The sequence below is a fragment of the Chelonoidis abingdonii genome, chromosome 24, assembly GCF_003597395.2.
Source record: "Chelonoidis abingdonii isolate Lonesome George chromosome 24, CheloAbing_2.0, whole genome shotgun sequence".
NCBI lineage: Eukaryota > Metazoa > Chordata > Testudines > Testudinidae > Chelonoidis > Chelonoidis abingdonii.
Window position 1 is genome coordinate 9,079,669 of NC_133792.1, and position 27,256 is coordinate 9,106,924.

The window sequence follows — 27,256 nt, forward strand, 5'->3', positions numbered from 1 at the left end:
TCCAGGTAATGTAGCTAGTGATAGCTATCAGTGCATAAGAGATTGTTAATAAGTAGACGAATGGACAACAGAAAATGTAAGTAACAGTTTGATCGTTGAATAACAAAGTGTATGGGTGGCAGAGACATGTGAAGGTAAGAACATTTAGATAAATGGACAAAAGAGAGACAAACTAGAAGACCCAGATGGATGGGTGAGAGCCACAGAATGTTCCCTAGTAGAATGACGAATGAATAGCAGATGCACAGGAATTACACTCAAGAAAGGACATTTGGATGGACAACAGATAAATTGCTATGAGAATTTCTTGTCAAAATGAAATACCTATATTTATTATCCTGAGGGTAAAACTTTCAAACTGAGGTGTCCCTTTTATACATATAGCCTATCCTTTCCTAGGTGGAGGTTCTTGGGCCTTCTGGGGGAATTCCATTTTAATTTCTCACTTTTACTTTCACAATGAAGAATGTTAATATCCTGCCTGGATGTCAGATTTCTCTGGTGCTTGGGATGGAGATGGGAGTGTTCCTTTCTACTATTTCTTGTTTTTTTGTCTTTTGCTTTATTTATTGGAAAGAGATGGCCACAATCGATTCACTCCCAGGTCTCCCATCAACCCACGTTCTATGCCTCGGGGCTCTCACCCTCCCAAGATAGGATTTCAGCCTCAGGGTCAACCATGAAACTTCCATCCTATTTTGGGGCCTCCATTTAAATATCCCTCTCTTCTGCCTCAGCTAGATGGTTACGCTCCATTTGTACCATTGGAGAACAACAAAGGAAGCAATTGGTGGCCAGGATTTGATTTAAGGTCTTGCTTGTGGTGGATTAATATACCACAATGGCGACCAGTAAAAATTCTGTATTGCCAGTAGTTGCTGCACACTGATATCTGCAATACCCATTTACACCTCTGCTTCAAACAGGAATCAAATGTGGTAACTATGTAGCATCTGTTGGCAAATTACTTTTCAGTGGTAACTATGCAGGTTCCTATTAGGCTGACTCACCTATTCATTGTTGATAAAGCTTATGCTACAATAAATGTGTTAGTCTCTAAGGTACCACAAGTACTCCTATTCTTATTGTTGATAATGTTACTTTGAGCGTGGGAAAACAGAGACACAACTTCAGACAAGGAGAAGCCATAAGAGGAAGAAGGACTGACACAGAATATTGAATATTGAGGGTGCTCAGAAGACAGAATGAATCTTCTTTAGTCATTCAACAGAGTAGAAAGTTATCTTCTCCAAGCCATGCTCTCATTCAGCTCTTGACCTGTAACTCACTTCCAAAGACAAGAGAGCATCTCATCCAAGACATGTCAGTAGTCACTGAACAATCTGTGCACCGTTGCAGAGGAATGTTAAGCGGGCACTCAGCTATTATAAAGTCCATTCATTTATTTCCACATGCCACTCATGCGTAACGTATTACTGCTCCTCCTTCTGCAGCATCCACATTATGTTACTCAGGCACCCGCTCCAGAACTGGAGCAGGGGGAAACAAAGATGCAATCTGACTGCTCAGTTTCCTCAAAGCTGGGCTATGTGATTACACTACAAATTGACTCTCTGCCTCGATAAATGTGTTTGGAAAGACATGCTGGAGAAATGGTCTTTCCAGCTAATACATGGCTTATTCCCCTTTGCTTCTCATATCATTCTAAACTGCAAATCTACCATGCTCCTGGGTGGAACGACTAACAAAGTGGACCATGATTAGGGACCCCTTAGTTAATAACTGAAAGGATGTACCTGTTGTAGCCACAGATTCAAGAGGATGGGAGCGCTGTCCTCCGATCATTCCATACACCTTGATTTTATAGGATGTGTTAGCCTGGAGGCCATCAATCACAGTGCCTAAGGAGTCTCCGGGCATGAAGATTTCTGCAAGGGGCCCAGCTGCCCACGCCACCTCCTTGTACTCCACCACAAAACTAGTGTAGGCTCCTGAGTCCGCCTTCCAGGAGAGACTAAAGCCATGTGCTGTCACATTGGAGACCACAACATCCCTCAGCGTATCCTCCCCCATCCCAGAAGCCTCTGAACTCCAAGATCCAGAGTACTCATCTGGGCGGGGAGTCGCCTCCCACTTTAGATCTAGACTATGTGTGGCTATAAAGAAAGAAACAAGCAAAGGGTAGAATATGAAATACTTAATTCCTTCCTTTTTCTAAGAACAAAAGTCAGTGAACTGTGCACTTCATACTTACTACCTGGTCGTGAGTAGAACCATCTAAGCAGATTTTGAAACCAGGACCTTGAGCACCAAAGCACAAACCTCTACCACATGAGCTAAAGGATCCATTCAGTTACTTGGTAGCAGTAGATGACTGTTATCCACTAACGGGCTGGCCACTGAAGGAGATTGTGACACACCCTATGCCAGCGTGCTACACAATTTGCAGAGATTCTTAATTTGTGTGTATGTGCGCACGCAAAGGGGGAGGGTGTTGTTTATATTCTCAGAGAAAGATTGAAGAAAGTATGAGGGAGAACCAGCCAGACATACAATGCATAAGAAAATAAAGTCTTCAGCTCAAGGGCTGGAGCAATGCCTATCTTACAAGATTTCAGTAGGAGATAATTGACTGATGCAAACAAAAAAAAACCCTGCAAAACAAAACCAAAGGCTCCCTGACCTCTGCAGGCCTGACTGAACAAGTCAGGGAAGATTAAGGAGAAAGACTAAAATACACAACATGGGTAAAGGAAGGGAACATTGAAAGCAAACACTCCCTGCCCTAAAGCAGATTGCATTTTATAAGTTGCATATGAATCAGTTTCCCTTTTTTTTTCCAGTGAGGACAGATCTCTCTTTTAATGAACAATTTTTCCAAGCTGCTTTTCCCTGGGTTCCTCCCCTTCATCCTTCCTAGGATACAAAGAGCTAGTTCGGTCCTAGCCATGCTCCTGGTGTCTTCCACTTGAATCAGTTACTGTCTGTTCCCTCCTGCTCAGAACAAGCACTCCCCCGCCGCCCCGTGGTGAAATGGACCGACAGACATCTATAGCTGTGGGCAGAGTGTGCGAGCTGACAAGATTTGTTTTGCTTGGCCTGCGGACTGGAGGATCTCACACATGCTGGGACATGGATGGAATAAAGAAAGAAGCAAGCCCTCAGTTCGCACACCCACAAGATCTTGTTTTACAGCTCCTGATTCTTATGCATTTGAGATGCATCCGTCCCCAATCAAGGGACAGATCCCAGAGAAACGTTACATCAATTCCGGCTGCTGCATGTCAGGTGATGCTTCAGGAGCTTCTCAGTTTATTCATGGGCCAGACCAAACACTCAGAACATTACACTGGTTTCATGCATATTTTTTTTAAAATATCCCAAGAAGATAAAGAATAAGACTTTGGGAATTTGATTTTGATGCTGGAAATGACTAGCTTGTAAAACTCCAAAGCAAGGTCCTTCTGATGTATGTTGTTTAAACCTTTTCACCCTCTATGTATATTTCCTGTGAGGGTCTGAAGATTCATCAAAGAGAAGCGGGAGAAACAACCCTGGAGAGATCAAAGCTTTCTTCATCCCTGCAGTGTAGACCTTCAGCTTTGTTCTGTGTGTCAGTGCCTCCTATGTTTTCTCTCACTTGGCTACAGGCCTTATTTTTTCATCGTACAATGTGGATGTTTACAGCATATGAACTCTCAGCTGTCTTGAATTATCCAGCTCTGTAAACCATTTATAGGTACAGTTGGCATGAAAATTACAATGGAAAATAAAGTTGGGTTGGATTGGATTGACTGTGTGGCAGCAAAATAAGGTGCCTACTTTAATTTTCAGACTTCACAATACCAAGCAATGTTCTCTTGTCTACAGCTGCTAATTTGTACGATCTGGGATTTCTTGCATGAGTTTGACCTCTAGATGGAATTGAGGGAAAGAAGATGAAACTCTCAGGCCCAGATCTTCAGCTGGTGCCAACTTATGTAACCTCACTGTTTTCAGTGCAGCTATGCTGATTTATACCGGGTGAGTGCTAGCCCACAATATTTAAACATAAAACACCCTGAAAACATGTAGGAGCCGATTATCTTTTACCCTAAGGCTGTAGACTGACATAGCCCTGTCTTTGGGCCACATTTACACACTGAACTCAACAGGAAGCTCCGCTGTCTTCAGTAGAAACTCCTTGAGGAATAGGGTACTGCTCACGGTGAATACTGGTGGAAGAATGGGTTCTCTTTTATAGAGAAGTGCAGCAGTTGTGCTATCCAACGGACTCAAGGGATTGAGACTAGCATTATGACATCAGCTTTCCTACGCTATTGAAAGAGAAAAATGGTAACTGGCAAAAGAGGAATTGTGAGGGCTCCAACAATATTCTGATGCTTTCAGTGTCAAGAAAGGCTGCAATGAAAATTCATTAAGGTGTGCATAGGGGAATATTAAAAGGGTGTGTTGTTAACATCTTTGTCCCCCTTCTTCTTTGATTGCTAGAGTGTAGGGAAACAAAATAAACCATTAGACAGACACACACAAAATCGTCCAATTTAAAGGAAAGAATGAGGTTGTACATTCTCTGCTGGAGAATAAGTGTATTATGTGGGTCTCCTTAAGGGATAAGCAGGCACACAACAGAGGAGATGGAGAGAAACAAAGAGATAAGGAAAAGACATGGCTACACCTCAGTTAGGCTTTCACACTAGACAGAGAGTAACCAGGTTTTTGCAGCGAGCTGACGTGTTCAAAGCTGATCCCCAGCAGCTTGGAAAGCCGGTGACATTCTGCTTGGACCATCTCACCCGCTCTTTAAGAGGATCAGACACAGTGCACCCATTCAGACCCTGTTACTTACCAGTAGACTCCTTCACTGTTGTGGGTTTGCTCTTGTGCCTGCCTTTCTCTACCACTAGGGTGATGATATATTCTGTACCAGGGTCCAGCTCTCGCAAGATGTAAGAGGTGCTATCTGCTGGTATCTCAATTTCATTCTTCCTCCCAGATGGGATCATGTAAGTGAGGCGGTAGCGGTCAAACTTAGCCAGTGGTCTTCTCCAGCGGAGGGAGAGGGTCGTTTCAGTGTTATCACTGACCGCTAAATCCTTGGGATTATCCAGATCTGCACATTAAACCACAGAGTTATTTATACATCAGATTTTTTTATGTTCCTTGGTGCAGGAGCTGTGTGCTGCCATGTGGGTATTCTGTAAGCTAACTGCAGAAAGAGCCTTAATTATACCTGCTGCCTTAATGGATTCACTGTATAACACTAGCCTGATTTCCCTTTCTATGTCTTTCAGCCTCTATTCCTTGGTCTAAGTAGTAGCAGGTGACGTTCCTTTTATATGCAAACCAAACTGAATCCAGATCTCCCTCACGAACATTCATTTCAACAGGACTGCATGGAGGAGAGGCAGAATCTGCCCCCCGGTTTATTCATTTTTAACAACACTCAGTTTCAGCCAGTAATTCCCACATTGAACTGTGTGATGAATCTGGAGCACAGGTTTTCAGCCTGGCAGTCATGGGGAGAGTGGGTGCCACAGACAGGTATCAGGGGGTTGCAATCACACTGCCCTTCCCACAGTGGTAACGGAAAGGGGGATACCAGTACGGAAACAGAGGTCTGGATACAAAAAAGGTTGAGATCCATTGAACTAGAGCAAGTTTTTAGGAAGACATTCAATCCTGGTTAAAAGACTTTTAGGGATGGAGAATTTGCCACATCCCTCACTAAGCCATCCCAATGGTTAATTGTACCCACTATTAACATTTTATGTATTTGGAACTGGACTATACCATATTTTGTGGGATTTTCTCTTTTCCCCAGTAACAAAATTCACTTTTAGTGGAAGAGACCATGAGGACTGCACAATTTACAAGACAACTACACTTGGTCCTACTGGGGCTTGTGAACGGCTCCGGCTTTTTTGCCCTTTCCCCCCGTGTGGCCAAGAGAAAGGATCATCTCACCGGTTGCAGCATTGATAGTAGCTGGAGTACTTTCTCTGTCCTGTTTCATTGCTGTCACTCCAAAGCCATATTCAGTTCCAGGCCTCAGACCTATGGTGAACATGTAGAGTTGTGTCACTGTCTAGGGATGGGGCTAGATAAAATGTTTCTTGGTTTTGTTTTGCATAAGAAAGCTGTAGTGTGTAGTGGCGTGGGATCTTTCCTTTGCTTTGAACATTAAGAGCCAAATTTTCAAGCAGCCTCCAGCTGGCCTCCAACGTGGAGGAAAAAAACTTTTACATGCACAGTCAACTTGATTATTTATTATTATCATTGCATTACCTAGAGACTCCAACCAAGATCTGGATCCCTGTGTGCAAGGCACTGTACAAACACATAAAAAGTGACAGTTCTTGCCTCAAAGAGATGATGATTTAAATAAATTGTACCTGCATGAGTGTGCAGACTTCCATGTTGAATGTGAAAATCCCAGCTGATTAACTGGCAGGCAAGAGGTCAGCTTGCAAGCGTAAAAAGGTGCATGCTCACTTTTGCAAGCACATGCAAAAGTGGCACAGAGAAGCAGAGACTCGGTGTCCGATTTTTAAAGGTATTTAGGTGCCTGGAGGTTCAGAGAGGCACCTAGAGAGATGTCAAAGTGACTTAAAATCAACTGCCATTGATTTCAAAATCGATTTGAAAATTCTACTAGGCACCTATCTGCATCTTTAAATACCTTTAAAAATCTGGCCCTCGGGCTGAAAATGTGGCTTTTGACAGGAACAAAGAAACTGTGTACCCAAGTTAGTAAAAAATGAACCTCCTAGTATCTAAACTGTCTTCAAAGTCTTTTACCTCCTGAATATCTTTTCTACCATAAAAGATTCAAATACACTTATTATCCCAGTCTGCACGGATTTTGGGGTGTTTTTAGGTCTCTTTCATATATTCACATTTCTCTTTACATCTCTCCAATGTGACTTTTTATAGCTCTATATTTTTGTAAATTCTTTGTAACCCTGTCAGAAGATACAATACTTTACACTCAGTGAGTCTCCTGTTCCTCTGTTGTGCATATAAAATTCTTAGTGTCAGGGAAAGTTCTGTTCATAACAAAGGAAGAGCGGATCTCTCTAGATAGCTTATGAGACCCTACAGAAAACAATGTTGTTATTCAATTTTGATGCAATATGTTGTGATTATATAAATATTATGGTGGGCTGAGACACCAGCTGGGGACTTAAAATAAAGCCCAAACTCTGATTCAATTCAAGAGCACTTTATTCATGGCTAGTTTTATTAACCTAAGATTTCAAAACAGCCAACAGCTGGGAGGGGAGAGGACAAGGCCTTCTCCTTGAAGAAGCTTCCTCTTTGTTTTCAAAGCCCTGCCCCAGATCAACCATGTGACAGGCAGGGTACCTGGTTCTATTTGTAACCCCTTACATGCCTTTACACCTTGCCACAAGGCATCATGGTGATAGGAGGTCAGATCTCTGGATGGTTACTGGTGCCTATTACATTAATAACAATCTCACTTTGATCCTACCTGTGAGCGTAGCCTTGGTTGTGGTCTGGTTACTCCTTGGCACAGTTATCTCAGCATGGTCTCCACCTGAGATGGGAGCGAACTTGATTCTGTAGTTATAGATGCTGGCTTGGCTGTTCTTCCACTCCAAAGTGATACTGTTGTCTGTCTGAGACACGTGTTTCAGGTTCTTTGGTGCATCCAAGTCTGAGGAGGGAAAAAAGGTTTTTTTCTCTCAGGACACAAAGAAAGAATGATTCAAAACGCCTGGCATATGGTACCATCTACAAGATGAGATCAGTTTTCCCACAGAAGTTACCACTTCAAGGAAAGCAGACACCACCTGTGAAAATTTTTAATTTTGTTTAATTGAAAACCCCATTTTCCGTCACATAAAAGTTGTGATGGAAAATTGTTGACCAGCCCTGGAATTCAGTATTTAAAAGATACAGTCCAACCCTGGCCTAAAGGGATTTTATCTAAAAATTCCATGAACTATCATAATTTACTCCCAAAATGGACTCAAATCCTGCTTTGTTAAAACAACTCCAACCTGGGGCAAGCAAGGATTTCATTCTCCCTGTTCCATTTATTACCCAGCATTGTCATATGACTTCATTAACAGATCCAAACCATGACTGCATGCTAAAATGCACACCTTTTACACACACAAAAAAAAAGAAAAGAAAAAGGAAAAAAAAACGAGAAGTCCTTGTGGCAACTTAGAGACTAACAAATTGATTTGGCATAAATAAATAAATAAACACATAAATAAATCTGTTGTTAGTCTCTAAGATGCCACAAGGACTCCTGAGACAGTCTGAGACAGACTAACATGGCTACCCCTCTGAAACCTTTTACCAAAGCATTCTCAGCATAACCAAAGGTGAAACTGAATTAAAACAAAAGCAGGCAATGGATTCCCAGGATGGAAAAAGGAAGAGAGTTCTCTTCTAATCCACTATGGATGTAAGCAGAATAATAACAGCTGTTCAGAACTAGACACTGTGGTGATGGCAGTTATAGGAAAAATTTAGGTCAATAAACAGACAGACAGGCAGATAAGATAAGAAGAACACTGTTTGTTGGTGGGGGGAAAAACAGGAGATTCAGAGTAAAAGTATCAAAAGGTCCTAAATGATCTGGGAACCTAATTTCAATTTTCAAAAGAGATGCAGGTACTTAGGAGCCTAAGTCTTTTGGAAAAGCAATGGGATCTAGGTTCCTAAGTAATTTTTGAAAATTTTACTCGACTTCCGTAAACCTCTGTGACTGCTATAGTGCTATGTTGGCATAATAACTGTGAAGTGAAGCAACATGCTACAGCTAATTAGCATGGATGTGTTGATGGTGATTGGAGTAGAGCAGAAGACAAGAAGCTATGACCATCTCCGAACAAGCTCTTTACCTGTGACAAAGATTTCATTCACAGGGTCGCTGGCCATGTCCCCGCGCCGAGAGATCAGCGTCACCTCATACTCTGTGTGTGGCTTCAGATTCCCAATTGAGTACTGGCTTTCATCCTCAGAGAGGTCGATGGTCGTCCTGTCCCCAGGAACATCCTTGGGTCCATAGGTGAGCTCCATGTCATCGATTTCAGCCAAAGGTTTGAACCATGTGATTAAAGCTGTGGTGTCTGTCACATCTCTTGCCTCAATCTGGCTTGGGCCATCAAGCTCTGTTATGGAAAGAGGAAAAACACGAATTTTCTGATCCCATCATAGAGAGATCAAACAGAGTATGGACATTGACCTTTAATAGTTGAATCAAAGCAACGTTAAAATGAGTGGCTCCTATTAGTTGAAATTCATTTTCATGTCGACTTACTTATGGCCCGTAATGTTCTACCGATGCAGATGGGAAGTGTTGTGTTACGCAGGAAGGAAAAGGTCCTGCGCTGGCACAGCAAGTATAAGCAGAAGTCCAAGCAGGTTCTCCAGTTGCACCAGGGACCCTGATGGTGCCAAGTAGTTTCCATGTGGTGTGCTAAGGATGTGGAGCCTATTTCACTTTGTTGCACTCTCTGAACAGGAATAAAGTGTATGCTGGCCCACTGCCAGCTAGAAGAAACATTCCTTTCCTCCCCAGACAGGTAACCCAGGCATTCCTTGTGTCAGCTACTTCAGCTCTTCCTGGCTACATGTTTTCAAAAGGGGAAACTTTTGAAAGTGTGGCTTGGTTTGCCTCCTGTTTAGCATCTCCACAGAATATACAAAATAACAGATTAGTACTTACTTGTGGTAAACACTCTAAACAGCCCAGGTCCTCTGGTTTTGTTTTTCACTACATGCAGGGATACGTTATATTGTTGTCCTGGCGCCAGACCTGGCTGCATATATGATGTGTCTGGTCTCTTCAAACTGTTGGTTATGTCCCCATTATCTTCCTTTTTCTGTAACGCACAAGGCATTTGGTTAAAATTAAAGTTGGACTAACTGTTTTTTATTCCTCCAAACTCTAACATTTCCTGAAGACAAATTGATTTTAATGAAGTTTTTGATGGGAAAGTTTCTGAGGTCCATGAAGGGTCTCTCCGGTCATTTCCAGAGAGACCACATCGAATCCAAAACAAACCTTTGGAACAATTCCATTTTGTGAAAACATTGGAAAAATTTGGTTTTCATTCCAATGAGGAACAAAAACAAATTTTAAAACCCTCAGAAGTTATTGTGAAATAAAATGGGCATTCTCTGGCCAGCTCTAGTTCGAATGCAGCATAAAAGGAACCCAACACCCTGCACTTGTACATAGAGGTGTCACAGGTTGAGCTTTTTCCCTTACCATATTTCGGAAGACGAGTTCCCAGCCATCAAATGAAATGTTCAGAGGATCCCACTCCACCTGCACAGATGTCTCCCTGATGGATTTGAATTTCAGGCCTTCAGGAGCAGGCAGATCTATGAGGAGAAACAGCAAGAGGGTAGTTGCATAGAGTCCCCACAGATCAGAGAACTAGGTATTCACAAACAAGTACTATGGTGAAAATCACTGGGGATGTTTTGAGATACTGCAAAATGCTTAAATAGTACAGTGATGGATGCTATAGGAAAAACTGGATAAGATAGATAGATGGGGTGTATGGGGATAGAGAGAGAGAGAGAGAGAGAGAGAGAGGCAGGCAATTAGTACAATGAACAAACACATGGTGGACAAATATCAGAGGTGGGTTCTGTAGATGGGTGGATGACTTTTTTTCTGTCCCCAAAGATGCCAGAGTTAATTTGGGACGCACCAAACTATAGGAAAATCTATCCCTCATCCTGACTCCTCTCTCCCACCTCTCCAGCCACCGTACATAAAGCTTCAGCAAGACTAAAAATGCCATCAAGAATCTTCCCTCCCTTTTGCAAAGAAGGGGGATTCATATTCCAACGACCCTTCGTTTTTCTTCTTTAGGACTTTTTAATCATCCTTGATTTCCAGACACCCCTCTCCCCCCCCCCAAAAATGTCCGCCACAGCCACCGACATATGTAGTGATGCCTTTTAAGAGACGACGGTGCATAGCTATGTACTTAGCCAGTTTAGCAGTTCTTGTGGTACACGTGCAGCAATACATTGTTAACGCAGCAGGATCAGGACTTTAGCCCCCTTCTACACTTACAGGCAGGGCGCCCAGAGAGGGGGCCAAATGGGGCAATTTGCCCCAGGCCCCAGGCCCTGCAGGGCACCCTCGAGAGTTTTTTCCGGAGCCCTGGAGCGGGGTCCTCACTTGCTCCAGGGGCCCTGGAAAACTCTCGAGCAGGGCCTGGGCCCATGGAGCTTCTTCCTCTTCTGGTCTTCTGGGGGAAGGACCCCCCACCACTGAATTACTACTGAAACACGATCTGCCGCCGAAGTGCCAGGTCTTCGGCGGTAATTCGGTGGTGGGGGGTCCCCGCTGCCGAAGACCCCAGGCCCCCTGAATCCTCTGGGCGGCCCTGCTTACAGGTGGTAGTTCCATTCCTTAGAACCTTTCCAAGCACTGTAATTAGCACGTTCATGCAGTAAATTATCAGATATATTATATATGACCACGATGCCTCTGCTTTCTCAAGAGGGTCAACTGGAAATAGATGAGCATATTGCGGTGGCAAGATTGAAACAGCAGGATAACGAAGAGTGAATGCACTTATTTAATCTGGCTCTGATCATGCAAGTTACCCTTAAAAATAAAGAATAATATTCTACAGCAGCAGCTTATAACAGTGTTATTATAGGGCTAGAGGACCATTGGTGTAGAATAGTGCGGTATGGCATGCCCTACAAGGGGCTGAACCTTGTAGTAGTGAAAGACATTGAGATGTTATAAAGAAAGGTGAGATAGATGTGCAATGAAAGTGATTTGTACTTGGAAGCATTGACAATCCAATCACAATAGTATTGAGCCAAATGCTTTTACATGAATGCAAGAAAACAATTTTACAGGTGGAGTCCCAAAGCCTTAAACTGTAGCCTGTTATGACAGAAGACAGAGTTTTGATTTACAGGAACCCAGTGATATTCAATGGAAGGCCTCATGCAGAGCAGGAACGCTCCAGTATTGTAATCCTATTGTTTTGAAGGCATACCATTGGAAGAAAAGATTGGAAAAGAAAACTGAGGAGACTCTGGCTTGGTCCAGACTTTAAGAGGAATACAACAGAGAAAGAACAAGAAAAAAGAAAAGTCCCAAAGAAAAGAGACAAGTCAATTTGTATTATGGAGCACAGAGATGGTCAAATATAGAGATTTGTGTTTATTTTAAACTCACAGGTTGCCACCCTGGCACTGATTGGAATACTCTTCTTGTTCTTTAGGATGGCAAACACACGGATAAAGTATTCCACGCCAGGCTCCAGTTCAAGGATGGTAGCAGATGTCTCGTTTCCAGGCACCCTGAACTGCAGTTCTAGGCCACCAACGCTGGTAGGGACATAGGTGATGAGATACTCATTGACTACATTCTCATTCTTCCACTCCAAATTGACTGTCTTATCCGTCACGTCTGTCACTGTCAAGTCACTTGGAGGGGACACTGCCAGGGGGGAAAAATATCAATGAGACATTAAGACAGTGGGCCAATTTCTGCCCTGTACGCAATCACTCTTCATAGTACTACACGCTCTCCTCTAATGGCTGATGCATAGTGGTTTATAAGGCCACCAGAGCTGCCTGTTAGGGAACTTAATGATTTATCTCAAGTGCTAATCGCCCATGAGTTTACTGCTGAAAATCCTGAGTTCAAATCCTACTGTCAGCTTGGGAGAGGCCAGCTATCTGGAATTACTCCAACAATTTCAGTGGAATTATTCCAGATTTTCATGTGTGGGAGATCAAAATGTGACTCAGGATTCTTCTGCTGGGAGGAAACTGGAGGAGATAAAGAATTGGAATGTTACCATAGGGAGAGCAAAAGAAACACAGAAGGGTTTCGTAGCCCAAGAGTTACAACTCCTATAGGAGTGACTGCACATTGTCTTAAGGGCTTGTGCTAATAGCAAATGACAAAACTCCCAGTGCTGACTCATCTTTGCTGACCAGCAAGTCAGAGAGGATGGGAGTCAAGACTGCCCATTCCACAGGTTGATTTACTCCCAAGGAGCAGTCAACCAGCTGAGCTCCTTGGTCTCTCCTTGCATGGTGCCACAGCGAGGCATGCACTCTGTTCCGTACACCTGAATCAGTTGCTATGCTGCAGATACAAACCCTCACTTTCCCAATTCAGCATAAACAAGAGGGGTCATACAAAGAAAATGCATCTTTAATCTGCAACCTGGCCATCAGAAATATACAGAATTCAGACTGTCAACCTGTGAAGTCTTTAGCCTATACTCAAGTATGCCTGGAGGGCTGTAAGTCTTATTTTCAAGTCAAAGCTCACTCTACACTTTAAAAAGCTACTTCCCTTGGCAAATCCAGCTGACTCCCTAGTTCTAGGACTCTTTACCTTCCCCACGGCTGAGCAGATGTATTTCAGATACAACCAGTACAGAAGAACACAACAGAAGAAGTGTCATGGGAAAGTAAAAGTGCAGTAGGCCCTATTGCCAGCCACTTGTAAATCGCTGCATAGCCACTGGTTTCAGAGTAGCAGCCGTGTTACTCTGTATCCACAAAAAGAACAGGAGGACTTGTGGCACCTTAGAGACTAACAAATTTATTTGAGCATAAGCTTTTGTGGGCTACAGCTCACTTCATAGGATGCATAGAATGGAACACACAGACAGAAGATATTTATACACACAGAGAACATGAAAAGGTGGAAGTAGCCATACCAACTGTAAGAGGCTAATTACTTAAGATGAGTTGTTATCAGCAGGAGAAAAAAAATTGTAGTGATAATCAAGATGGCCCATTTTAGACAGGTGACAAGAAGGTGTGAGGATATTTAACATGGGGAAATGAGTAGAGACTGGGAGTGGCTGGGTCATTACACATATTGAATCTATTTCCCCATGTTAAGTATCCTTACACCTTCTTATGGGCCACCTTGATTATCACTACAAAAGTTTTTTTTTTCCTCCTGCTGATAATACCTTATCTTAATTAATTAGCCTCTTACAGTTGGTATGGCTACTTCCACCTTTTCATGTTCTCTGTATGTATGTATATTTCTTACTATATGTTCCATTCTATGCATCTGATGAAGTGGGCTGTAGCCTACAAGAGCTTCTGCTCAAATAAATTTGTCAGTCTCTGAGGTGCCACAAGTCCTCCTGTTCTTTTTGCATATCCACTGAAGTCCATGGGAATTGTACAGATTTATACCAGGTGAGGAACATAGCTATAGTGTTAGCCTTGCCAGCCTCTTGGCCATCGAGTGGTAACTATTAGACCCAAGAACAAAAGAGATAACAAGAATTCTGGTCGCACTCACTTGGACCAAACGCTTCTTTAACCCCACTGACTTCACTGGGGTCGTTCCTGACTTACACCATCATAAACAAGATCCAAATCAGACCCCAGCTTTGTTAAAAAAAAAAAACCCTTAAATCTCCATTCACTGATGAATAAACAAAGGGTAATTTAAGGGTGGTTGGCTGGCTCAGACCGACATTAAAACCTACCATTGGAGCAGTCATCCCCTTCGTATCCATCATCACAAATGCATTGCCCATCAACGCAGCGGCCCATGTCGTTGCAGTTGTTGGGGCAGGATCGCTCACTGCAGTCCACTCCTCCAAAGCCCTCTTCGCACAGGCACTGTCCGTTGATGCAGAGACCCCGGTTGTTGCAGTCATTGGGGCACCTCAGCTCAGCACAGTCCTCCCCTATGTACCCCTCATCGCACACGCACTGCCCATTGATGCAGCGCCCATGCTCATTACAGTTGTTGGGGCACCTCAGCTCTCCGCAGTCCTCGCCCACAAAGCCCTCTTCGCACACACACTGCCCGTTGACGCAGCGCCCCCGGTTGTTACAATCGTTCGGGCACCTCAGCTCCCCGCAGTCCTCGCCGATGAAGCCCTCGTTGCACACGCACTGCCTGTTGACGCAACGCCCGCGGTTGTGACAGTCATTGGGGCACTTCAGCTGGCTGCAGTCCTCGCCCGTGAAGCCCTCGTCACACTCGCACCGCCCATTGACGCAGCGGCCCCGGTTGCTACAGTCGCCAGGACACCGCAACTCACTGCAGTCTTCGCCCATGAAGCCTTCCTGGCACACACACTGCCCGTTGACGCAGCGGCCCTGCTTGTTACAATCTTTGGGGCACTTCACTTGGCCACAGGCGGCACCAGCAAAGCCCTCGTTGCACACGCACTTCCCATTGACGCAGCGCCCCCGCCTGTTGCAGTCCTTGGGGCACCGCCGCTAGCTACAGTCGTCGCCCACAAAGCCCTCATTACAGATGCAGAGCCCATTCTCGCAGCGGCCGTTGTTGTTGCAGTTGTTGGGGCAGGTCAGCTCCCCGCAGTCCTCCCCGGTGAAGCCCTCTTCACAGTAGCAGGTCCCGTTGACACAGCGCCCACGGTCGTAGCAGTCACTGGGGCAGATAAGCTCGCCACAGTCTTCACCCGTGTAGCCTTCATTGCACACACACTCTTTCTCCACGCAGCGCCCACGGTTATTGCAGTTGTTCAGGCAGAGCGGCTCACTGCAGTCCTCGCCCGTGAAGCCTTCGTCACACACACACCACCCCTTCACACACTTTCCACGCTCGCTGCATGTCACCGGGCAACGCTCTTCACTGCAGTCCTTCCCGGTGTACTCCTCGAAGCACAAACAGACACCATTGATGCATTTGCCTTGGTCACTGCAGTCATTGAGGCAGGTGAGCTCGCTGCAGTCCTCCCCAGTGAAGCCCTCATCACAGATACATTTGCCATTGACACAACGGCCTTTGTTGTTGCAATTGTTCAGGCATTCTGGTTCTGAGCAGTTGGGTCCTTTCCAGCCAGGTTCACAAATGCAACCACAGTGCTCACTGCTGTAGTTCCCTCGTCCACTGCAATACGGCGTGGTGTCCACTTGACCTGTATCAATGAATCAGAAAACTCATTAGACACACAAGATTGCTACTAAGAGCACTCTGGTACCACTTATATGGGACGGATCAGAGTTACAAAATTTTATAATCTTGTATAAAATGGCAGGGGTTATCATCCACTGAACCCAGGAGCAACTGTTACCTCTTCTCTTTAAAAAATGTTAATCGTGGTAGCAGTGGGATGGGGCCAATGTGGCTAGTGAGCCTGGATTCATGGCCTCCTCACACAAATATCACCTAGTGATTAAGAGTTGGGTGAATCTCAAAAAAATTGGCTTGGATAAATATCCAAAAGTTTTTTGTATGATTACACACTTCAGGTTTGGGTTGTGCCACGTATACCCTGAAAATTGCTTCTCACACTTCATTCCACTGCCCTGACAGCCCCGACCAAACCCAACAAGAGCAGAAGTATGATAAAGATAAGAAAATTTTTAAAAAGACTAAAATTTCTATAATAATCAGTGATGACAGGAGCTTCAGAAAACACCTGAATGGGGCTTGATTTTCAGTGTGGTTGCTCAGCATTTTCTGAAGATCCGGTCTCTTCAAGGCATCTTCAAGAGCCAAAATACATCCCTGATTCCCTTTTAAATTTGAGTTCACTGACAACTCTTTAATTCACACTAACAACAGGGAAGAGCTGCTGCCATTTACTGCATTTTGTGGATTAGCAGGTCTGTCCCTTTCATTGGTTTTGTCTGCCTTTCCCAAAGACCCTGATGCAATGTCTGATGGAATTTTCCTGACAGTCCCATTATATACCGTACGCTATCCCAAAGTAGGATACCGTATGTGATGATGTAGTGTGATAAATAAGAATCTTTAGATGGGCTATAGGTCAAGGTTCTACTTTAACTGTCTGTCTTTGATCTTCTGTGTGACTCATCCTCTTAACATCAATAAAATAAAAACTTTCTTGCATCCATTTGTTCTCCTTGACCCTGGCCTATAGTCTATTGTAAGCTGTATTTTCATTGGCCTTTACTAGAGAACAGTTGGAAACAAGAATGAAGAGAGCTTCCATTTTCATTGCTATATCGACACCCTGTTCCAGTGGACTAAGCATGGGACTGGGAGCCAGGAATTCCTGAGTTTCAATCTCGGCTCCGGCAATGTATTATTTATTATTAATCATGTTTATTACGGTCATCCCTAATGGTCAGCCAAGAATGGGGACCCACTGGCTGTGCTGCCTTGTGAATATAGTCTCGGTGCCTCATTTACCCCATCTGTAACATGGGGATAAGGTGGAGTGGGGAGGCAGGGAAGAGGCATTTGAGTCTAGGCACCACTTTGAAGCTGCAAGGCATGACCCGTTGATGGATTTCCGGCCAGGCCAGTGGATAATACTTTCCGTCAGTGTAAAATGATAATCATAATAATATAGGGCCTGATTCTCAGCTGCTGTTATAAAGCATAGCTGTGTTGAAAGCCCAGATGCACAAAGGTACTTTGGCACCTAAGCCCCAGTTTTGGCTGCGCTGTGATCCACAAAACTCCCACTGAACCTTATTCCAGACACCTACGTTTTCAGAATAAGAGCCCCCAAGGTGCCCATGTTTCAGCCCCCAGCCTCACATGCTGCCGCCTCCCTCTAGGTACGTGGCTGCCTATCTGCAGCCTAAGCCTCAGAGGGACTCATGAACAACAGCTGTCTGGCTACAGCCTGTGGATAATCCAAGTCTTGCAAATGTACCTTAACATTTCACAAGCTGGTCAAAAATATTTCCAATTTTGATGGCATTTCAGAATTGATGGGGTTCATTTTCCCCTGTTTTTCAACAAGCACTGATAAGTATTTGCAGCCAAGACCCAGACTCTGCTATGCAGCAGCTTCTCCCATCCGTCTTACCTACTGCTGTTAGGCCACTGGGGCAGCAGCCAGCGCTGCTGGAGCACTGCTCTCGTAGAGAGGATACCAGCCCCTCCAGCTCCTCTAGTCTGCTCAGCAGATCCTTGATGTCAGGAGCAGCCGCACAGCCACAAGCCCGGCGGGGGATGTTGATGCGGTGTGTGAAGACAATCTGGTTCCCCTCATTCACCGTGTGCTCCTGGTAGGTCTTGCTTGGCTCAACCTGGGACTTCAAGTCTGTGTCCTCATTAGCTGAATCCAAGTCCACGGAGCAGAGGGAGCCCATGGGTACATTAATGTTGTAGACATGGTTAAAGACCACAGGCTGGTTATCCTCTGGCAAGGTCACGTTTAACCCGGTCTCCCGCTTCTGCTGGATAATTCTCTTGATGAGCCCACCATTGACATGCTGGTGTAGCAAAGCTATGATGGCACAGGTCAAAACCTGCATGGGAAGTCCCATGGTGATAGTCAGCACTTTTGGGACACTGCTGGCTCCTCAATGCTGTTTTGCTTTCACAGTCCGGAGAAGAATTTGGAGATCCAGCTCAAACAAAAGAGGATTTCTCTTCTCTTCCTGATGTACTTTCCCCCTATAACAACAATGAAAGTTGCCCAGAATGAGTTACCGCTGGATCTCCCAATTAAAGATCCACGATACTGAAAGTGCGGTGGCTTCAAAGAGTTCAGGAGCACCACTGCTGACATCAACAGCCAGTCAGCTTCAAGTCATTGAGCTTGCATTTAAACACCACCACAATCCACCCCCTTCCATCCAAGACCCCGGAGCACTTGAGACTGAGTCCCCATTTTACAAGTGAACATGCCAAGACGCAGAGAGTTTAAGTGATTCACAGGGCCAAGAATGGAACCCAAAACTGCTGAGTCTCCTACTGGACAAAAATTCTACCCACTGGTGCACACGTGTAAAGTCCATTGCTGACAATGGGCACTGTGCATGTGCACCTGAGGTAAGAATCTGGACCCCTGAAAGGAGTATTGTGAGCAGTAAGTTTGGGGGCTATTACGGAAGGATATTCGGTTTTTAAAAGGGTAAGAAGCAGAACTAGTCAAAACACAAAAATTAAGATGATTTCCTTTAAAAAACAAAGGGAAATTCTACATTTTGATGTCATTCTAGTAAGAAACTAACAATCCCTCCCTCCCCTCACCCAGCCACCAAGTAGTCTCAGCCTAAAAAGCATCAGGCCACTTGAGACCTAAATTACGTGCCATCCAGCATGTCACAGCCACTAAGCCAATTTCAACAGTTTCCCTTTATTTACAACTGACTTGGGGAGTGAGGGGCTAGAAAGGGGATCAATGTCAAGACTTACTGTGCTTCTTATATAGATCCCCCCCAAAGGAATTCAGTGAAGTAAATGTGTACTCAGAAGAAGAGTTAAGCTTATGGACTTCGATATCTTCTTCACAGCCACACTGGTTTACATTTGCTAAGGATCAAACCCATCATATATACTGGGAGAAACAGATATTAGTTCAAGTGTAGCAGGTATATTGCACTGTGTTGAGCTACATCCATCTTTCAGAAGGGGAGGACACCAGACAGGTGTGCTGGGGAGTAAGGATGGTAATGGGGAGAAGAAAAGAAAGAAAGAAAACAAAACCCCTTTGATACACCTGAGCCCTTCAAGAGAAAGAGAATGCTTCACATTGACACAGGTGTGAACAGGTCTTTTCAGCAACAGGTGACTCCTTTCACCAGGCACCATTTTCCAATGTTTGATCTTTCATCAACTATCCATAAAGTACCTACTTTTAGCCATGGCCACCTGGCTGGACTAGAACAGCCCTTTCTGCATGTCATTCTTTTTTAATTCAAATCTCTCCCCACTCCATTCCCCTGAATTTCAAGTGGGCTGAACTGGAGAGCCGATAAAAAAATAACTGCCCTGCAATCTTCTTCCATTCAGAATTAGCCCTTCTTCTGTCAGGCCAACATATTCAATATACAATCACTACCTAATAAATACCTTAATTTTTGTGTTGCTTTCTATTCCCATAGAAGTCTTGTTAAATGGATAGATCAGTGGTTGGTCCATGACTGGATGTGGCCTCTTTTTCTTTGTGTTGGTAACTGCCCAAACAACAATAAAGACTCTGATACCCAAGGTTCTGATGGCAATAGATATCCGCTGGGTAACCAGCTTTCATGGCCCTTTGCCTCCCATAAAGTGTAGATAACAATTTTGTTTCCCCCATGCAATTCCAGCCACTTTCATAACAGGAGGACAAGAACACCCCAGCCCCCTTTATTCAGGTCCATTTTTTGCATAGACAAAGCAGAGCTCCCAAAGAGTGTATTTTATATCTTTTTTTAATAGCAAATAAATTAGAACCACACGAGGTGCAACCACATCTCATTCTCTCTCTAGTAAACCATTCAATTTTGAATCATTCTCCAGCACTTTCCCTGTTTATTCAAAAGTGTTTGAACCCAGCTTCTGTGCTGGAAAAAGTCACCAGGTAATTAATAATAGAGGTGGTCCTGAGCCAGACACTCTTAATGGTTGGTGAAGTTCAGATGAGATCTGCATCTCAATTTGTGACCTAGGTCCATCCGCAAATAGGGTTCTTAGTCATGCAAGTATCCCTATTAAGGGTAGTACTTAAAAACAGGCTTACTTCATGCCCGTACTTGATTCCAGTGAATTCAGGATTTAAGCAGGTGCTTAAGCCCTTTCCTGACATACACTTGAGGATCTCAAAGTGTCTTACAAACGATGAAGCTGAGATCCCAGGTATGCTATGTATTTTACTTCGAGACTTTGATTGTCTCACAAGCTATCTGTAGGTGTTTAGTGCTTCTTGGGAGAAGTCTAGGTCAGATGTTAGCCATATCTTGCCCAGTGTATAAGCAAAATTACTGTCCATATTGCCAACAAGATACTGACGGACAAAAATCTAGCTACACTTAGGAACTGGCTGATGAAAGGATCAACAACAGAGTGAAGGCTGGGATATAGAAAGTGGACTTAGGCAGGTTGATCTACAACCTTTCCTGATGTCTTCTGACTAACTTTCAGCTCGCTAGAATGAAGATGATATTATAGGGATCTTATATTGACCTGTGTGTATTGGTCATTAGTTTGGAACATGCGTAGGGGAAGTAGGTGGACATAAGTAACTGGGTTATTAAGCTTGGAGTGATTAGAGCTAAAGTCCAGCCTTTAGTATAACTACTCCCACTAGGCCTCAAACTAATATAACAGGCCCCTAATCACAGAAAATAACCCAGTTCCTTATGTTCCTCTACTTGTTCCCATGCATGTTCCAAACTAGTAAACAATACTCATCAGTCAATATTATACCCCTATAATGTCATCCTAATTCTAGCGAGTTTAAGGTTAGTCAGAAGACATCAGGAAAGTGAGACATCCAGCTCCTAACAGATTTCAAAAGGTTTGAGAACCTAAATCCTTTAGGCCTCTTGAAAAATCCCAGCCTAAAGGAATATGGATTCAGACCAATGCCCAAGGGATATGGCTCTGTGACAGTATTAATTATGTCTTTGGAATGTGACTTCAAACTGTAAAACCTGTTTCCTTAGTGGGCCACTGTCACTCCACCATTGAAGAGTCACAAGATCATATATAGATTTATTAGAGGTGTGTCAGACCCAATCAATTAAGACTCCCTGCTGGAGGATGACACCGGAAGACTTCATCCCTACCGACATCTTTTCAACATTCTTTGGGGATGGTCTGGAAGAAGCACTTCACTCTGCCTGAGTTGTGGTTGCTGTGCTTTGAAACAAAGCGCAGGATTCCAGTATATCTTGGCTGATTCAGATCAGGTGTTCCTTGTGTGGTCTGACAAGGATCCGGCTTCGGGGGGTTAGTTCCCCACTTAGATCTGAGATCTTTCCTAATCTACCTGGCAACTTCCATACATTACTTCATCAATTATCTATTTTTTGGCTGAAACAACAAAGGCAACACTCCTCCCTGCAACTCCCATCCTTCAAACATGTTTACCCAACAGTACTGGCCATTAGTGACCACCCACGAGCAGACATTTAAAAAGGGAAGAGATGTAAAGCCATGGCAACCTGCAGCATTTGGTCTTTGTTTCCCTCCATCAACCCCCGCTCTGTGATGTTTCTTGTTGCTATGCAAGTCAGCATCCAAAGGTTACAGGCGTATAATCCAATGTAGATATCTCTTAAATATTCTCCCATAGACCTCAAGGATTGAGATATTTGAATGTACAGCAGATTATAAAGTTTGCAAGAGTTGGCAAAAGAGGGTCCAGATGCAACAGCCCTTATTCACCAAGTGCTCGATCCTGCTCTAATGCCGACAAAAAACAAACAAACAAACTTGACAATGATTAGGTAGCTGGTGGGTTGACCTCACTGTTTATTTATGCTCTCATCTGTCTTTCTGTCTCTACTTACTGTCTCCGCTTAGGTAGGTCTACAACTGGAAAAAAAACAAACCAACCAGGAATGCAGTTTGCATTTTTACATGTTTTTTTTATTAAAAACAATAATCAGGCTTCTTACACTTTAGCTAATGAAATAGGACAAACATTTTGTTTCTGACTGGGAAAATAATCCCATCTGGACTGCAGGGTTATTTTTCTTTTCCCTTTCTTCAGTAGTCTGTGTACTTTGCTGCAGACTTCATCCAGCTAACATATAGTAGAATCATGAAAAATAGCCACCACGATACAAAATGCATTCTAGGCACAATTCTTTTTGTGCTCTACACTGTGAGCTAGACTAATGCCCAGTCTACACTTGTTCTGCACACAGAAATCCCATCGACGCAACTGAGGGTTTCTGCAGGGAACAAATGTGACGTGTAAGGACCAGGATTGGGCCTAAAGCAATTGGCAGGGAAGGGGGAAAGGGAAGAAAAAATTATGACATAGGAACTACAAGGCAGAATATTTTCTAATCAGACCATCTTCTTAGAGACGTGCTCTTTAGGTTAGGTATGAATAAACCTGAGCCAGTATTTCAGCCTTTGGTTAGGATGGATATGCCAGTTTAGGGATCTTGGAATAGCTTGACAAACAGGCACCGGCTTATAGCACCCAGCTTGATGTCAGATAAACACACACTGGGCCTGATTCTCCTCTGGCACTATGTTACTCTATTGACTTCAGTGCTCAATCCAGCCCATTGCTCGTAAAGCTGACAACACTGCTTAACTGATCAAAGCCATTCTCTTTACTTCATACTGAGTCAGATTTTCCTGGCCTGGGGTCAAATTTCTAGAAGCACCTAAATGACTTAGAGATTAATTCTCATTGACTTAAATTCCTAAGCCGAAGGAGCTTTGGAAAATGTTACTCCTAATGTCCATAACCGGCAACTAAGCCACCAGGATTGAGGATGCTGGAGTTGTTAAAACACAATCCTCTGTTTCAGAGGCTCTCTACTGGTAGGCTGAAGATATTGCATAAAGATTTAACAATAGAGCTTCCGTGGCAGCAGCATTGTACAGAAGATGGTAGAGAGTCACTGCAGACCGTTTTGTTTTTCAAGGAAGGCATAAGATTAAGTGATACAGTAACCGGACCCAGAAGTTACAACAGCCTAAGCTATAGCCTCAACATCACACTGTTAAAGCCTTGGACATATGCTTAAGGAATTAAGTGAATTGCAGCCAGGCATTCAGAATACAGAGCAGAGGCCATGGCTAGAGTCCTGTTTTTTACTTAGGCAGAGGGAACACTAAAGCAACTATTAACATGCCAATGGACCAGCTGAGGCAATGAAGCACTGCAAAGGCAGCAGAATTAACCTCTGGTGGAGGATGAAGAATCCTGCCTCAGTTTCAAACTAACCCTTCTGGCTGACTCAGAATTACTATTGATAGGGTTCAGAAGGAAATAAGTATACATCCCATGAAAGAATGACTTGCTGACATTTGATGATTATGAGAAAAGAAATGGGGAAAATTCCTAAAGGAACACTCCATCAAATATTGATCACCATCAATGCATCAATGAATAATAATAAATAATAATAATATGATGGAAAGGAGATGGACTCTTCATAATACCAAGAAAAATAGCACTTTTCTTTTACATAGCAGTACCTTATCTCTGAGAATTTCAAAGCATCTTATTTTGGGGGGTGTTTAAAGCTGAAGTTTTTTCACTTTTTTTAACAAAGAAAACCTATTTTTTAAAGTGAAAATGGAAAACCATATTTACAGTGATTGCAGAACGCAGGAGTCCTGACTCCCAGTGATTGCTAAGAGAACACAATCTATTAATATTTCCCAAAAAAGAAATTTGTTGGAAGCTACCAGGTGTGAGGAGAAATGTATAGTATCATAGCTTATAATTCTAGCGTATCTTTCAGTTCATTTTGTAAATTCAGAAGGAGTGGCAGGACCACCAGATGATGTCTGGACACATGGTGAGATAAGTATGCAAACGACAACATTGTGTGGTTTTAATCAAGGCAGATTGTGGTGGTGAGGCACTGTAGGTGGTAATAAATGTCTCTGTGGCACCTGCACTGAAGAAGGCAAAACCTGAGATGATTTCTTTAGACACTCGCCACGTCATAACATGGAAATTAAATTCACAGATGTGCACACACACAGTTAGACCCATGCAGACACTTTCACTATGCTGAGAGGATGGGAACAAATAGTGTCAACGAATTTTATATTTTGCACATTTTGTTAAAATCTAGAGTGAAAATCTACAGCTAGATCCTCAGCTGGCATAGAGCTGGTTACACATATTCTGTGGCACCCATTGGCACAGGAAGCATCAAATGGTGCACTTTGTACTCCTAACCACTGACTCCACAGCAGCCCTCTGAGGGTTATCGGGACTCAGAGCTTCTCAAACATGCACCAGGGGCTAATTTGGCCCCCAGTTACCCCAAAGATTGGGGTGCACAGAAAAGGGCAGATGTCCATGTTTTGTGGTGTCCTCGTCTCTCTGTTTCTTTCCACCAAACAGGCACAAAGCCTCATACTATGAATTACCCTGCTCTAGGATATTTTCCCTTTGAGGACTTGAGAAAACGTTAAAGCTCAGGCACTTTCTAATGTGGGGCGAGTGACCTCATTCCCAAGGATTAGCACTGAAAAGTGCCTGCTAGGGTGGATTTTCACAAGAAAGAGCTTCAAAAGCCTCAACTCACCTAAAGGAAATCTGCTAATACCACTACTGTGCCAGGGCCCTTGACCTTGTATCACCTTCTCGAGCACAGCAAGGCCAGGGAGTAGAGGGCATTGAAATGTTTTAAAGAAAATAAGATTCTGTGGGGATTGAGGCTTTTGAAGCAGCCGGGCAACAAGTGAACGGTTCTGAACTAATCACGTCTCCTCACTGCTGCTGTACGTTCAAGCCTAGAAAAATGCTGTCTCTTTCCACTGGAGATCCCAAAGGGCCCAAGAACCCAGTGGGAAAATTTCAGTGCAAAACAGACTAAATGAAATTGCTCCAGGGAGCTGAAACGATTATTCGTAACAACAGTCCTTGACTGCCTCTATGCTGCAGCCTTCCCAGAGCGGTGTGTGTGTATGTGTGGGGGGAACATCAATGCAAAATCATTGCATCTTTTCCTTTGGCTGCCATCTGATTTGTTCTGAAGGGGAAGGGTTTTTGGAAGGATGACTCAAGCCACTTCAGAAAGTCTTAGTGAGTTATGGACCGTAAGGATGTAGTGAAATTGTGCGCAGTCATGTTTTCCACATAGCTCAGCCCTCAGCAGCTCCCAATGTTCTCACTGGGAATCCCTGGCTCCTGAGTTATTTAGAATACCCAGTAATTAGTCCTTCTACCTTATGGAAGACCCTTACACCGGGTTGAATCTCCAGAGTCCAAACAGGAAACAGGGAAAGCAACAGTGTGTGTGAGAGAGAATTAGTGATTCCTTCACTCACAGAAGTTCTATCTATCTATATATTGATAAGTCGGTGACATTACACCCCACATTCTTCATAGAAATATGGTTATGATATGAATATGGTTTAACTAAGATACATTTTACAACTGTGTGTGTATCTGGGGGAGACACACGAGACAATGGGCCATCACAGCCTTGATGAGCCATTAGGAGGGAACAATATAACTGTGAAGATACTAATCTCTCTCCATCAGAGCCATCCTGGGGCATAGCTGTGACACGGACAGGTTAGGTGGTCCTGTCACCTGATACAAAATACCGTCTTGGACACTGCTCGTACTTTTCCTGTGTAGGGGAATGGGGATCAAACAAAGGATTCCCACCTTAGGTAAATCCTTTTAAGGGCTGGGGAGGGGGTTGATAGGATCTCTCCTCCATTGCCTACTCAAGAATAAGGACTGCTGAAAGAACCTGAATGGACAAAGGAACTAACCTGAAGGGAAAGGCAGGGGTGAATCCAGATTGAGACAGGGGTCCAGTCTGTAAGAAAAGAAAAATAACTGGAACTCTAAGCTATTGAAACTCTGCAACTTACCTAAAATAATATTTAGGGTAAGAAATTACTTCTTGAAACCAGTCTCTTTAAGATCTAAAGCTTAGTATGTATGTTTTGTTTTATTTACTCAATAATCTGCTTTGTTCTGTTTGCTATCCCTTATAATTACTTAAAATCTGCCTTTTATAAGTAATAAATTTGTTTTGTTTATTATCAAACTCAGTCTGCAATTTCCAATGGGGGGGAGGAAGAAGTTGTGCATATCTTTCTTCACATTGAGGGAGATGGCAAATTTTTATGAGCTTGTGCTGTGCAAATCTTTGTGCAAGACAGTATTATTTTGGGTTTATTTCCCAAAAGGGGTGTGACTGTGAGTGCTGGGTGAATCCTCACCCACACAGCTGACTTTAATCTGTGTCTGCAGCTGGCTGTGGCCCTACCTGTGTGCTGCAAGAGGCCGGAGAGCCTAATTCAGCAAAACCGGGAGAGGGAATCCAGGCTGGTAGAGCAGAAGGGGCTCTGTGAAACCCCAGTACATCAGGTAGCACCGTAAAGGTGGGCAAGCCATCACAAGGTCCATCAAAGGCTATTAGCCAGGATGAGCAGGGATGGTGGCCCTAGTCTCTGTCTGCCAGAAGCTGGGAATGGGCGACAGGGGATGAATCACCTGATGATTACCTGTTCTGTTTATTACCTCTGAAGCATCTGACATTGATCACTATTGGAAAACAGGATACTGGGCTAGATGAACCTTTGGTCTGACCTGGTATGGCCGTTCTTATGTTCTTCACCTATATTTAACCCAGGGTAGTATTTTGTTCTCCGTACAGCAATTGGACCACACAAAAAGTTTTGGTTTACCATTGCCTACAACCTGATGGACCTAGTTCTTTAGATCAAGCAAGATAGACTCATGCTTTGAATCTAGACAGGTTGAGTTCTATCTCTGTGAACATCATTATCAAGTAACTCTCTTGGGGTTTTCTATAGCACCCACCAAATACTCTAACGAAGTATTTGATCCACTATTTGCAAAGAGAAGAGAGAGAAACCTCAATAGAAATTCGAGATCCAAAGAATCCAAGATTGCTGATCCAGATTCAATGGCCCCCT

General features: G+C 43.7%; 1 protein-coding gene across 1 annotated transcript in view; it reads right to left on the reverse strand.

The window, feature by feature from the left end:
- TNC (tenascin C) overlaps positions 1-27,256 on the reverse strand; it is a 95,849-nt gene that overhangs the window by 41,647 nt on the left and 26,946 nt on the right. Inside the window, 10 exon segments of the mRNA XM_032797785.2 lie at positions 1,758-2,117; positions 4,811-5,074; positions 5,929-6,018; positions 7,457-7,642; positions 8,844-9,113; positions 9,671-9,827; positions 10,217-10,332; positions 12,167-12,430; positions 14,463-15,869; positions 17,739-18,331. Of these exon segments, the coding sequence (XP_032653676.1) occupies positions 1,758-2,117; positions 4,811-5,074; positions 5,929-6,018; positions 7,457-7,642; positions 8,844-9,113; positions 9,671-9,827; positions 10,217-10,332; positions 12,167-12,430; positions 14,463-15,869; positions 17,739-18,201 (3,577 nt within the window). The 5' untranslated portion in view covers positions 18,202-18,331.